The following is a 13,304-nucleotide window of genomic DNA, read 5'->3' as shown; positions in this document are numbered from 1 at the left end:
CTTGTTCTCCTCTGTTCTGTGCTCCTGGCTACTTCTGCTGGTGATGCTTGCTTGAGAAAAGAACTCTGGAGTCCTTCTGCCTCTGTACCTCATGCCCACACCCCCACACATCAATTTGGCTTTGCACTTTGGGTGCCAGCTGAGCAGAACAGAAGCCTGAAGCTGTCTTTCCTAGTTTTATCCTAACTCCCCAGGCCCCTGCCTCGATCCTTCTGAAATTGTACAGCTTGCTTTCCTCATGGCACCTCTACATTTTCATAATAAAGTAATTGCCCACAAATCCAGAAGGAGGGAAGCAGCTCCCTTTTAGATTCCAGCAGCTGAGCTTTCAAAGTCCCTAGCAGAAGAACTTCTGCACCAATGGTCTGTAATTTGGCAGGTTTCTTACCTAAGGGCACGTCTCTTATGCTTGCTGTTTTCATACAAATTGCACATAAAAAGCAATAGGGCAGAGTCAGTGATTTCCTTTTGAGCCACACCAAAATGGTAAAGGCTGTCCTTGCAAGGAAACCACTGCAGCTCTTTTTGGAATTAGGCAAGATTTATCCCCTCAGAATATTTATCCCCTTAATTGAAAAAAAATCTACTTCTGCCATTAAAAAAATAATAATTATACACATCTTCTTTTGAATGGAGGACCCCTTTAAAAGTGCCTACCACAAAATGTAAAGGACTTATTCATGGGTGTAGCCAAGATTTCGGTTAGGGGGACAGGCTTTTGTTAGGGGGAGCAGAACCTCTGATATGTATTGATTTTTATTGATTTAGGGGGCAGCTGCCCCTGAGGCATTCCCAAAGTAAAGGATCCCCTAGAACTTTTTTTAAAGCATGACAAACCAAAATCCATTTTTTAAAAAACAGGGGGGTGTTGAGAGTGCCTCTGGGCTTGCCTGGAGTGCAGCTATGCTAGTGTGGGCTTGCTTCATGCACTCCTTGGCTGCCATCTTGCCTTTCCCTCCCGTCACCTTCTCCCCCCCCCCCCCGCCCCCCGCCTGTCACACCTGAGTGTGATTTCTGATCTGGGGAAAGTGAAGCTCCTGGCACTCTGCACATGCTTGCTCCAACCTTTGCAGGTTTTTAGAGCTCAAACCCATTTCAGAGCTTAAACAAAAAGTTTAAAAGTGGTGGACTCTTCTTCCTTGAAGGTTTTTAAGCAGAGGTTGAATACCCATCTGGCATGGATGCTTGAGTTGAGATTCCTGCCTTGCAGGATGTTAGACTAGATGACCTGTGGGACTCCTTTCAACTCTACAACTCTAGGAGTCTATGATTTCTGGACTGGCTTCACAAATGCTTCATTCCTGAGGTGAGACGGTACCTGAAGGAGAAACACTTATTGCCTAAAATGTTTCTGCTTGTGCGCAATGCTCCTGGGCACCCTGAGGAACCCTGCTTTGCCCATGGCAAGGCTGAGGTTGCATCTCCCACCACCAGCCTCTGCATCAAGGCTTGATTCACTGCTTCCAGCTGCTTACACAAAGCTCACTTCCTTCTGGATGATGGATGTTGAGCCAGATCTTGATCTCACAGCATTCTGGGAGTCCTTCAATATTGCTCACTGTATCACTTACATCAAACAGGCAGTGGATCGTAGACTTGTATGCAACCAAGCCTGAAATGGTGGGTGCATGTTTGGTGGAACCTTTGGAAGGAAAGTGTGCACAATTTCAAGGGATTTCTAAACCCTGACACTGAGGTGGAGTACCTAGTGCACATTGCCATGTATGTGGACAGGGATGGCTTTGTTGGCCTCATCCAGGAAGAAGTGAAAGAGCTCATTGTGGCAGCGCTGGGGAAACTGGTCAGATTGAGTTCAGAATGTGAGGATGAGGGTGGTGAGCAGGAGCCAGAAAGCTGGCAACTGCAGAATTTTCCCTAACTCTTCCAAGTCATAAAGCACAGAAGTGATCTGATTGCAGAGTTTGAACCCCTCATGGAATGCAGTTTGAAGATAATCTATGGTATTACAGACACCAGGAGACCCTACAAGAAAATGTTTGATGAGCTGGAGGTGTAAATGACTACCAGACTTTGCAAAGCTGATCTCACTGGAACAAGTTTGAATTAATTGAACCAAATAGTCTTAATTGGATTTTGAATAAATGTGCCATTGATTATTACTGTTTCAAATTTTAGTGTTATCTTCCTTAGGAGGTCAGGCAAACCACGGTTCTGAATAATGCTTTTTATAGGGTAGGAACTCTTTCTGCCCCACACGCCTTCCCAGCCAGACCCACTCTCCCCAGGTGATCCCCCCCCCCATGCCTGCTGTATTTGACAGGTTTTTGCCTGGCTAGAATGAATTATTGAACTCTGGTCATGCCGCTGGCTAGCCTGGATGGAGGAAAGATGAGGCAGTGGTGAGCGTGTGTCAGGGTTTTTTAAAAGCAGGTTTTCAACTACACAAATTCCCCATCAGACACCCACAGCAGGGAAACAAACAAGAACCTCAAAGGCACACAAAGCCCGCTCTGCTCCATTGGCTTCCAGCCTCTGTCCGTGGTAGTTCTGCTCCAGCATGCAGTGAGTATTCATTAATGGACCCGACTTAGTTCAGGAACCAGAACCAGAAGGACTTTAAGGGTTTTTAGGAGGCTGCGATGCAACCTGCCCAAAGTGCCAACCCCAGAGAAGAAAGTTTGGGCAGTTTGTCTGAAGCATTCTTAATGCTGATATAATTTATGCAATCCTTGATTTAATTCCACCCCTATTTCGCTTTTGTGGATACTGCTGCTGACGCGTCTGCCTGCCACTGAACCACTTAATAAACACACAAGTCCAATGTTACCGGTATTTAACTGTGATTCCTACATTGCGGGGGCCCTTTGGGTTCCCTCCACTTCTCCGATTTTTCAAACTGCACGCTATCAGCTCTTCAGCTGCACCCGCCCCACAACTCCACATTTTGCACGCTAAAAGCAGCGTGGGTCTGGGTCAAACCCCCCTGGCCCCCGGCCCCGCTCACCCTGGCCCCCGGCAGGTTACCTAGAAAACATGTGGCTCTCCGTTGGCAAAAGATTCCCCATCGCGGGGCTGGACGGAGGGGCACTGCGGGGCGCCGAGAGTTATGGACGGTCCTGGTTGAGGGGCCCCCGGGGCCCTCGCCGAGCCGACGCCTCCACTTCTGCCGCAGCTGCATCCCCCGCGCGGGAGCGCGCCCGGCCGCCTGCGCGCCGCCTCCGCTGCCCACCTTCCCTGACGCGCCGCCGCTGCCGGGCTATAAAAAGCCGCTTCGCCGCCGCCACGCAGCCGGGCGCTCCACTCGGGCGGCGCGAGAGCCGAAGCGAGCCTCGACGGGGCGGCTCCCCGCGCTGCCTGGCGCCGCAGAGAGCGAGGCGAGTGACCGGTTGCGGAGAACACCTGGGCGCCCTCCCGTTGCCCGACGGGCGCGGCAGCCTCGACGCAAACCCCGCGCAAGTTTCCGCGCGAGGGCCCCGCCCGCCCCGTCTGCTGCTGAGGCAGCCCCCATGCTGCTCCCGCTGGCGCTCCCCGAGTTCCCCTGAGGGCCATGGAGGGGACCCCCTCGAACGGCTCCAACGCCTCGACGAACGCCTCCCTCGACGAAAACCAGTTCGTGCAGCCGGGCTGGCAGGTCGCGCTCTGGGCGGTGGCGTACGCGCTGATCGTGCTGGTCTCGGTGGTGGGCAACCTGGTGGTGATGTGGATCATCCTGGCGCACAAGCGGATGCGCACCGTCACCAACTATTTCCTGGTCAACCTGGCCTTCGCCGAAGCCTCCATGGCTGCCTTCAACACCTTGGTCAATTTCACCTACGCCGTCCACAGCGTCTGGTACTACGGCCTCTTCTACTGCCGTTTCCAGAACTTCTTCCCCGTCGCCGCCGTCTTCTCCAGCATCTATTCCATGACGGCCATCGCCGTGGACAGGTGAGGAAGATACACCGCGCGCGGGGGCTGGACGCCGGAACCTGGGTTCTGAGCGTCGGGATGCCAAGGGAAGACGCACGTCGAAGCGGGAAGAGAGCCCGAAGAAACGTGCTAGGGAAAAACAGGGGAGGTGGCTGAAGAGGCTGGAGTGAAAAGTGAGAGGTTGGCCAGCTTGGGATCAAGTCCTGACAAAAGTTGGGGAGCTGGTTTGTTTGTTGCCTTCAGGGCACAGCCGTAGTGGAGAGTGTCCCTGAGCAAGTGCAGAGTGTATTTCCCCAGGTTGACTGACTGCCTCTCTCCCTGTTCCTTCCGTGTCTAAAAAGGTCACCTGTCAGGACTTGGGAGAGGCCCTTCTGGATCAGGGGGTGCTTTTGGACTAGGGATAAAAAACCTGAGGGTCAGATGTGGCCCTCCATGTATCTCTGTTGGTCCAGGAGGCCTTTACCAGCCCCGCTTTTTAGCTGCCTGGAAAGTGTTCTTGAACTCTGGTTGTGTTTCTTGCAAGGCAAGATGGAAGATAGAGAGGCGTATGCATGTGTGTGATATAAGGAGAAAGTGGCTGATCACTCTTAGAAACAGTGCTGGACTAGAATGGAGCTCTGGGCTGACCCAGCAAAGCGGTTCTTGCTGCTGCTGCTGTTTTTTAGGTATTTGAATTTATTGGATTTCTTATGCGCCTTCTCCAAGGAGTCTCAGCCTGACTTACAAATGGTGCAAAAACACAGAAGGTAAATAAAAACATCATGCTAAACAGCTTGCCTCAGGATGAAATGGATATAGATTGGATATAGATATGGTGTTTTCAAATCAACACTGACAAAGATTCAAAAGCCTTACATGCAGCAGAAAGGTAATGTTGGAAGCGCACATAAGAACATCAGAAGAGCCCCACCAGATCAGGCAAAAGCAAACCCATTTTTAGTCTAGCATCCTCTTCTTACAGTGGACAACCAGATGTCCAGATGTGAAGCCTGCAAGCAGGACATGAGCACAGGCTGCCCACTTGCGATTCCCAGCTGCTGTTATTCAGAGGCATATTAATCTCCGAGAGTGAAGGTGGAACCTAGTTATCATGGCTAGTTGCTGTTGAGAGCCTTGCCCTCCATGTATTTGTCTAAAGTCCACTCTTTGGGGTTACCTTCCTTTTATAATAATAATAAATTTATTATTTATACCCACCCATCTGGCTGGGTTTCCCTAGCCACTTTTGGGTCCTGCTGTACCATGGAGATATGGCTTCAAATCCCTCCCTGGTCTCACATATGCCTGGGGCAAACTAGCACCTCCCACATTCAGTTCCACACCTGTGAAATGGCAGGCTTTGCATCATTGCCCTAAAATGAAGAAACCAAAGACTGATCACAGCTTGTTGTACTCTTATGAGACTCAACTGAGTCGTTAAGAGCGACCAGAACATCTCTGGTTGGAATTTCACCTCAACCAAGAGCACTCACCTCAACCAAGAGCACCTGCGGGGATGATTTATACTATAGGATTGAAATAGTACAAGGAAAGTACGTCAAACACTAAAAAAGCATTGCAAAAATGTGAGGTGTCTTTTAAACTTTCATCCAAGGAGCTCCAAGAGCCACATATATTATGATTCCATTTTATCCTTGCAAAAACCTTACAAAGTAGGCAATGCAAGCAAGGTGTCTATCCTGTGGCCCTCCACAAGTTATTGGACGCCAGCTCCCACCAGCCCTAGCCAGCATGGCCAATGGGCATGGCTGATGTGAGCTGGAGTCCAACAACATCTGGACCAGTCACCACCCGGACCACTCTGGCTACATCCAAGAATATCACTGTGTTCAGTATACCCCCATTGATTCTTGAAAATAACTCATCTTTTTGTTGTGGTGGTATTACTGTTTTAGTTTATGACTGTCCTTCACTCTACAGACCCAGAGTGGGTTGCAATGATTTAAAACATGGTGTTAAAAACAGGTTTTTAAAAAGGCACACCACACATTCCTATGCCAGTTTACTCAGAAGGAAGTCCCACTAGGCTCAATGGTTCTTTAGCTGTGATTCTTGCACTGCAGAGTGCTGGATTAGATGCATGGGTGTAGCCAAGGGGGGTGAGCAATCAAAATCAATGCAAATCAATACAAATATTAGGTTCTCCCCCCCCCACAAAAATCCTGGCTTGGCCCAAGATTAGATGACCCTTTGGACCATCCTCACCTTCCATCTGTTTCAGAAGAGCTTGGGAGAAAGAATCATAGAACTGTAGAGTTGGAGTGGTGGTGGCAGAATAGTACCTGCTGCCTTAATGAAAAGAATCCTCTTTAATAGTTCCCATGGGAAGAGAGTTGTTAGCCACCCATACATTGTAAACATCTCTCTGTAACCTGGAGGAATTCAAAGCTTTCTGTTTATCAGTGGTGAGGCTCTTCTTGGCTTTAGCATTCTTCTTCTTTTTAATTTAAAAAAGGTCTCCACTTTCCAATATTCCTCGTGTAAGAGGTTCTTGTGTGCATGCATATGTGCATTTTGAAGCACAATATCATTTTGTGAAATGAAAACCATTTGTTCTTGCAGAGAAGTAGCGGAATAGAATACACACTGCCCTTCACAATTGGAGCTAAATTGGAAAACAGTGTGGTTTCCCCGTTGACGACTATAAAACATTCCCAAGGTATAAAGTAAGGGATTCTCGTTATCTCTGGAAAAGATTCGTTTCTAGAGTGTTGCTCATTCCATTCTCCAAGTTAACTAGTTTTCACTTGGAGAGTTAATTGAAAAGGAGGCATGTTGTGTTGGAAAAGGCTCATCTGCAGTGTCATCAGAATGAGACAACATATATGGATCCTATGTGGGATGTGTAAGAGAGTGGGTTGCCTTTGTGACACCAAATAGAAGCATTTAGATGGTTTCTGTATATGCCATAATTCTATGAAGATTCAGCAAAGATGCAAAATATGGCCATTTTGGCTCCAGAAACGTGTATCCATGAACACGAGTCATATTCCTCCATGGATTGTGACTAATATTAAACCAGCCCAGTTACAGATAAATAGTTCCCAATGAGATCTTTCCTTGGGCTGGTTTACTCATCCATATGCATATCTTGCTATTCTGATACTTGCAGCTGAATACACATGAGCATGTGAAAAGTTTTGTTTTGTTTTAGGTCACTTTGGAGGGTATGAAAGTTCCTCTTTGTGAGAACATATTTGCAGCAGCCCATTTGCATGTTCCAACTCACCGCTTAATGGTAAAAGAGTAAAGGTACCCCTGACAGTTAAGTCCAGTTGCAAACGACTCTGGGGTTGCAGCGCTCATCTCGTTTTATAGACCAAGGGAGCCGTTGTTTGTCCACGGACAGTTTTTCCAGGTCATGTGGCCAGCATGACTAAGCTGCTTCTGGTACAACAAAACACCAAAACCAGAGCAGTGCACAGAAACACCATTTACCTTCTCACCGGAGCGGTACCTATTAATCTACTTGCACTTTTTGGGTGCTTTCAAACTGCTAGGTGGGCAGGAGCTGGGACCGAGCAATGGGAGCTCACCCCATCGTGGGGATTCAAACTGCTGACCTTTTGATCGGCAAGTCCAAGGCTCAGTGGTTTAGACCACAGTGCCACCCGTGTCCCTCCACTTGATGGTAGTAGGCATCAAATAATGATCAAGCAGATGCAAGGCAGGTTTTTGTCACACACTGAGGTCTCATACTCGGGCATAAGGTGTCAACCGATAGCAAGGCGTCTGTTGCAGATCTTGGTGTGCTGGCTGAGAGAGAGGAGAAGAGTGGAGTGTGGAGGAGCAGAATGCAGAATAAGGGATAAAACAAGGGGGAAAGGAGGTGAAGGGCTGTCTCCCTTCTCATACCCTTCTGATGAGATTTCATAGAAGTGCCAACTGATGGAATGCTGCATCCATGTCTAATTCTTTCTCCTCGAAGACTCCTTGCATTTCCCCTCCCCTCCCTTTCATAGTCCTTCAGCTTCCTAATTTAACCAACAGAGAGTCCCAAATTATATTGTGTGGCTTGGAAAAATTGTCTGAACGTTGTAATGATGGGCTGTGCTGGACTCAGCCTGATCTTTGTGTGTGTTGTGGAAATAAAGAACTTGCCAGGATGAGAAAGAAGAAGCTGGCCGTGTGGTGAAGGGGAGATTTGGGCAATGACAACACATCACATGGCCTTTCCCAGCCTGGTGCCCTCCAGATGTTTGGGAGTACAGCTCTCACCAGTCCCAGCCAGCACAACTGTGCAAAATGCACATTAAAGCAGAATTTACTGTTTACTGTAGCAGATGTACTTGTCAGCAGCAGTCAGCAAAGGCTTTGCTCCCAGATTTGGAAGGAAGACATGGAACAGGCCCGGCATTAGCTGAGGAATAAAACAAGCAAGATATGGGAGGTTCCTGATAGGAACTTCTGATTCCTCTCCCTCTCCCTTTCTTTCCGTGTCTCTCTGTCTCTCTTTAGAGCAGCCATGGGGGATTCTGATCAAAGCAGCAGTGCTAGGAGGGAGACTTTTAACCCATTCCCTCCTGCACCATTTTCCCAATCTAAATCATTTCCGCATCTCCCAAGCTGCTATCAGTCCTGCAACAGGAAAAAAAAAACCTGCAGGCATGTTACCAGAACATGTATTCCTCCCCACTCCTGTGTGGATAACAGCAGTTGGGAGTTAGATCAGGGAATGGCAGAGGGGAGAAGGATTACACATCCCCTTTATAAGAGCCCAAGAACATCAGAAGAGTTGTGCTGGGTCAGGCCAAAAGTAATAATAATAATTTATTATTTATACCCTACCCATCTGGCTGGGTTTCCCCAGCCACTCTGGGCAGCTTCCAACAAAACATTAAAAATACAATAAAACATCAGACATTAAAAACTTCCCTAAACAGGGCTGCCTTCAGTTCATATACCAGTAGGTTGGCATTCTGTTCTTACACTGGCCAACCAGAGGCACAGGAAAAGCCCCAGAGCAGGAGCTGAGTGCAGTCGCCTTCTGCCCTTGCCCTGGGAGGTGGGACAGGAGGATGCTCTGATGAAAACCGGAGCTTCTCCCCAGCTTTGCTTCTGTATTAAAGTAAAAGGGGAGGAAAGTGCATGGTTGCTTTCGTCTTCTTGAGGACACAACTTTTTATTGACAAACTGCAAGAGAGAAGATCAGATGGGGTTAATGTGATATCCCCCTTGGCCCTGAACTGTCCGTCTGCATCTCACCCACAAGCCCTGATGTTGTAATGCTTAAGGCATAGATCCAAAGAACTGCAAAATGGGGGGCATGTGCTGATGGGGGTCTCCTGTTTCTCAGGCAACCATCCCTCATGGCAAACTTTTATTGAAACCTAGGGGAGTTTCTACACTGACTTTAGACTGGGAGGGGGAGGCTGCTGTTTGTGGAAAGGAAACAAATATGTGACAAAAATCCATTCATAATGCCCAGGCCCTCAAAATGCGCCAAAAATAGTTCTTTGGATGCCAGCCACAGCATTTGCATGGGGCTTGAGAGTGTTGGAATTGTTTCACGTTCTCTTCATGATCTTTTTGAAAGGCCAGAGGGTTAGCTCTGTATTATTCTCCCCACATTGCAGAGGGAAGAGGAAAAAGCCGCGAGGAGAGTGACTTGCTTATTTGAGTTTGCAACACAGGTGAGAGTGGAAAGGAAGATGTAGCAGAGCATTCCTTCCACTGCTCTGTTTCTCCACTGCCTGTCAGATCATCTGCAACTTCTTATTTTGATCAGCTTTAAGCAGATAATATCTCTGAGCAGCCTTCACCAACTGAGACTCTCCAGAGGCTTTAGAGTAGACTATACTTTGGAGCTGTGTTACTCGCACAAAGCAGCAGCACGTGTGCAAAGGGGCTGTGTGTTTAGCCCTGTCTGTGAGGTTGTGAAGGGATAAACTCTGCCTCCACAGTCAGAGGTGTGGGAAGAAAAAACATATGAATCTCTGTGATCCACGTGTGCTGGGTAAATAACAAAATAATTGGCAGGGTCAGTCTAGATTCAAAACATGCGGCTAAACTTCTGGAGACTAGTAGTAGAGTTTAATTTCAAAGTCAAGCTGCAGTATAGCATGGGAATTTAGGCTGTTAAACCTTTTGCATTTCCTGTCTCATCCACTAGCAAAGTGCTTCTCCCTTTTTACTCCTCCTGCAATGAACAGACCACACACTCTTAAGCCAAAGGTCAGAGTCATGCATTTATCCAAGCAGCAGCAAGGAGAACACAGGCAGAATACCCTTGGGTAGAAAATACAGAAAGATAGCTTCAAACAGGTGTTCTAAGCTTGGAGCTTAGCTTGGACACACCTTCCTCGATCAGTTACATGGTGCAGAGAGAAACAGAGCAGAACCTCCAAGTGTCCCTATTTTCCAGGGACATCCCTGATTTAGAGAAGCTGTCCCAGTTTCTGATTTGATCCCGGAATGTCCCGCTTTTCCTTAGGACATCCCTATTTTCACTGGAGGGTATGGAGTTATCTGACCCCCCAAGCTGTATAGGGAAGTTTTAAAAAATGTTTAATGTTTTATTATGTTTTATATATGTTAGAAGCTACCCAGAATGCTGGGGCAACCCAGTAAGATGTGTGGGGTATAAATAGTAAAATTATCATTAAGGAATGAGATGTCCCTATTTCCATCAGTGAAATGTTGGAGGATATATGAGAGAGGGAACAGGAAGAGAAGGCTTGACTTCCTCCCTCATCGGAAAAGAGGGGGTGTGACATAGCCAACTCTAGGAATCTAACTCTGTGGTCTTAACCCTTTCGTGCACTAACTAACACTCATGCATAGTTATGTTTGAATGCCATTTCAAACAAGAGGCAGGAATGCTTCTGAACACCAGTTTCCGGGAACCACAAGTTGGGAAACAGCTGCTGTATTCAGGTCCTGTTTGCAGGTTTCCCACAGGTTGGCAATGGTGAGAACAGGATGCTGGACTAGATGGGCCATTGGCCTGATCCAGTAGGCTCTACTTATGTTCTTAAGCTGGGAGACTCTTCTATCTCTTTAGGTTCCTTCATGTGCTTTAAAACCATAGAAGAATAGAACTCTAAATTGCACAGGGGGTGTATCCTGAGATTTGTTTTTATGTATCTCTTTAAAAGATTTTTAGCCCACCTTCCTGGGCAAGCTGCCCTCACGAGGAGTCTTGCAAGTCTCAAAATGCATGGAAAGATAATTAGAAAATAAGACATGCACACTCACTCACACACACGCACACGTATGCTAACAGCACAATTCAGCCAAAGACTCCCCACTTCAGAAGGGGGACTTGCACTGCCCAAGGGCAGGGCTAAATGTGCAGCCACTGTGTGTCTTCCCCCGACTGAGAGCTCTTCTGATGTTTGAACTACATCAGGCCCCATGTCATGTAGACATGCTGGCTGGGGCTGATGGGGATTGTAGTCCAAAACTTCTAGAGGTCACTGGGTTGCAGAAAGCTCCTCTAAGGTCATGCTTAGAGGTTCTGTCATTGGTCTCTGGGAAACATTTGCTGTTCCAGTTAGTAACTTAATTTTCTGGACAAACGCACCATGCACATAAATATGCTCAGCGTACAAGACAACAAGCTCAAAGCTCACAACACTGACACATCCCAGCAAATGCAAGGATCAGAGATTGCAAACTGCAAATCTGAAATTAGCGCTTGCATCAAAGGGAGAAGAGTGTTTCCAATGTTGATGTGCCCTAGAAGATTAACACCTCTCCCAATGACTCAGATGGGCAGGCACACAACAGCTGTGTAAAAGCTGCTATGAAAATACCGAACCAGTATCAAAGACAACTGCATTTGCTACTCATCCACAGCAGGAAAAATGGCAAAGAAACACAGAATATCACATCACCGATGCTATCCTAGTGCAAGTGATTAATCTCTGTCAATAGCAGCCGTGTTTGTATTCTGAAAGCTTCTTGAAGTTTGAGCCAGGCAGTTGTTCTCTGGAATAATATTCCATCGCAGGGGGCTGGGTGATTTTGAGCTTTCAAAATGTACTCTTTCAAAATGGTTTCCTATAATTCATGGCCCAAATAATGACGACGAGGAGGTGAACAAATCCCCTGATGAGGACCAAAATTTTTCATTGAATTACTCCAACTTTTGAGAAGCATTTTCAAAGTAATTCTCTAAACAATGCTCTCTGATGCTCTACAAAAAGGGCAACAACATTGTTTAAAAAAATATCTTGATTTGCTTTAGGGATTATTGTGGTGTTGAGAGAGTAGCAGCTGCAAGTAGTGACAGCCTCTGGTGCTTCCAAATTTTCTTTTAAGCATACAAGCAGAGCTAGAAATTTATTAATGTTTCTTGGAACAAAAGTTCCTTGGCCAACCTTTCACAGGAACAAAATCGGAATCCATGTGAGGAGAGACTCACCATCAGATGTTGTTTTTTAGGGGTGGGGAGGAATATGTGTTTATTTAGAAGATCAGGCAAAGCTGATCTTTAAAGCAACATTGGTTCCCTCCCAAGCAAACACCAGCTCCTCCTTTTGTCTCCTTTGTGAGCCACATTAAAATTCCCAAATTGTTTCTGCCTTCCCCTGAGGAAGTAGGGTTTGTGCCCAGGTTAGCAGCTACCAGCCATCAAAGCCCCCAAGCAGATGGACCTGTGATCATCTTATGAGGCCCTTCTTTGTGTGCTTCCTCCACAAAGGGTGGCAGCACAAGAACTGGCCTCTTATGTGATGAGCCCCATGGAGATTTGCACGTTTCTCTATCCGTGGGGGTAAAGGTGGGCTTCCCCAGACTGGCAGAGCAAAAAGCCCCTGTGATTCCCCTTCAGCTCCTCGTAAGCATTGTGCTACAACCCCGTCCTTCATCCCAGAAATGCAGGAGGTGTGCACCTTAGGAACTCGCAATGGTACTCTGTGTGTGTGTGTCGTGATAAATAGGTGGAAATACAGTATGCTGCTCATGTGCTTGAACTGATATGTTCTAATGAGTGTCTGAATCACTTCTCAACAAGATGTTTGGTCTGCCGTGAACATCTGTAAGGTCTCAGCTGGCTGCGCACAAGAGCTCCTCTGAATATCAAGTGAAGAATGAAGGTTTTCCATACCCAAATGGCAAACGCTTTGCAAAACAAGGCAGTACAATACAGGCTAACACCGCAGTTTAACTCTGGCGATTTCATAGGTCCGTTTCCTTTTGGCTGTGCTTTTTGGGATTAGCAGCCTGTCCTTCTGGGTTTCATGGTGCTCTGGAACCCGGTGGTATCCCAACCTAATGCCCTCCAGTGCTTTGTGGACTGCAACTCCCATCAGCCCCCAGCCAGCACAATCATATGATCTTGGTGCTGATGGGAGCATGGTCATGCTGGGGGGAGATGCCGGGTTCAGCCCCAGCATTTCCAGGTAGGGCTCGAAGAGACACTCACCTGAAATGCTGGAGAACAGCTGCGAGCCATTGTGCACAAGGGTGGTGGATTGTGCTGGATTAGT

The 13,304-nt window shown here is 47.3% G+C and overlaps 1 protein-coding gene across 1 annotated transcript in view; it reads left to right on the top strand.

Annotated features, from left to right (window-relative positions):
* Positions 1-3,289: 3,289 nt before the first annotated feature.
* Positions 3,290-13,304, top strand: part of TACR1 (tachykinin receptor 1) — a 51,032-nt gene continuing 41,017 nt past the window's right edge. Inside the window, exon 1 of the mRNA XM_081921342.1 lies at positions 3,290-3,888. Within this exon, the coding sequence (XP_081777468.1) occupies positions 3,509-3,888 (380 nt within the window). The 5' untranslated portion in view covers positions 3,290-3,508. The remainder of the gene's footprint in view (positions 3,889-13,304) is intronic.

Source organism: Podarcis melisellensis (assembly GCF_964234715.1).
Source record: "Podarcis melisellensis genome assembly, chromosome: 8".
NCBI lineage: Eukaryota > Metazoa > Chordata > Lepidosauria > Squamata > Lacertidae > Podarcis > Podarcis melisellensis.
The sequence above is the reverse complement of the archived record's forward strand: the minus strand, read 5'-3'. Positions and strand labels throughout refer to the sequence as shown.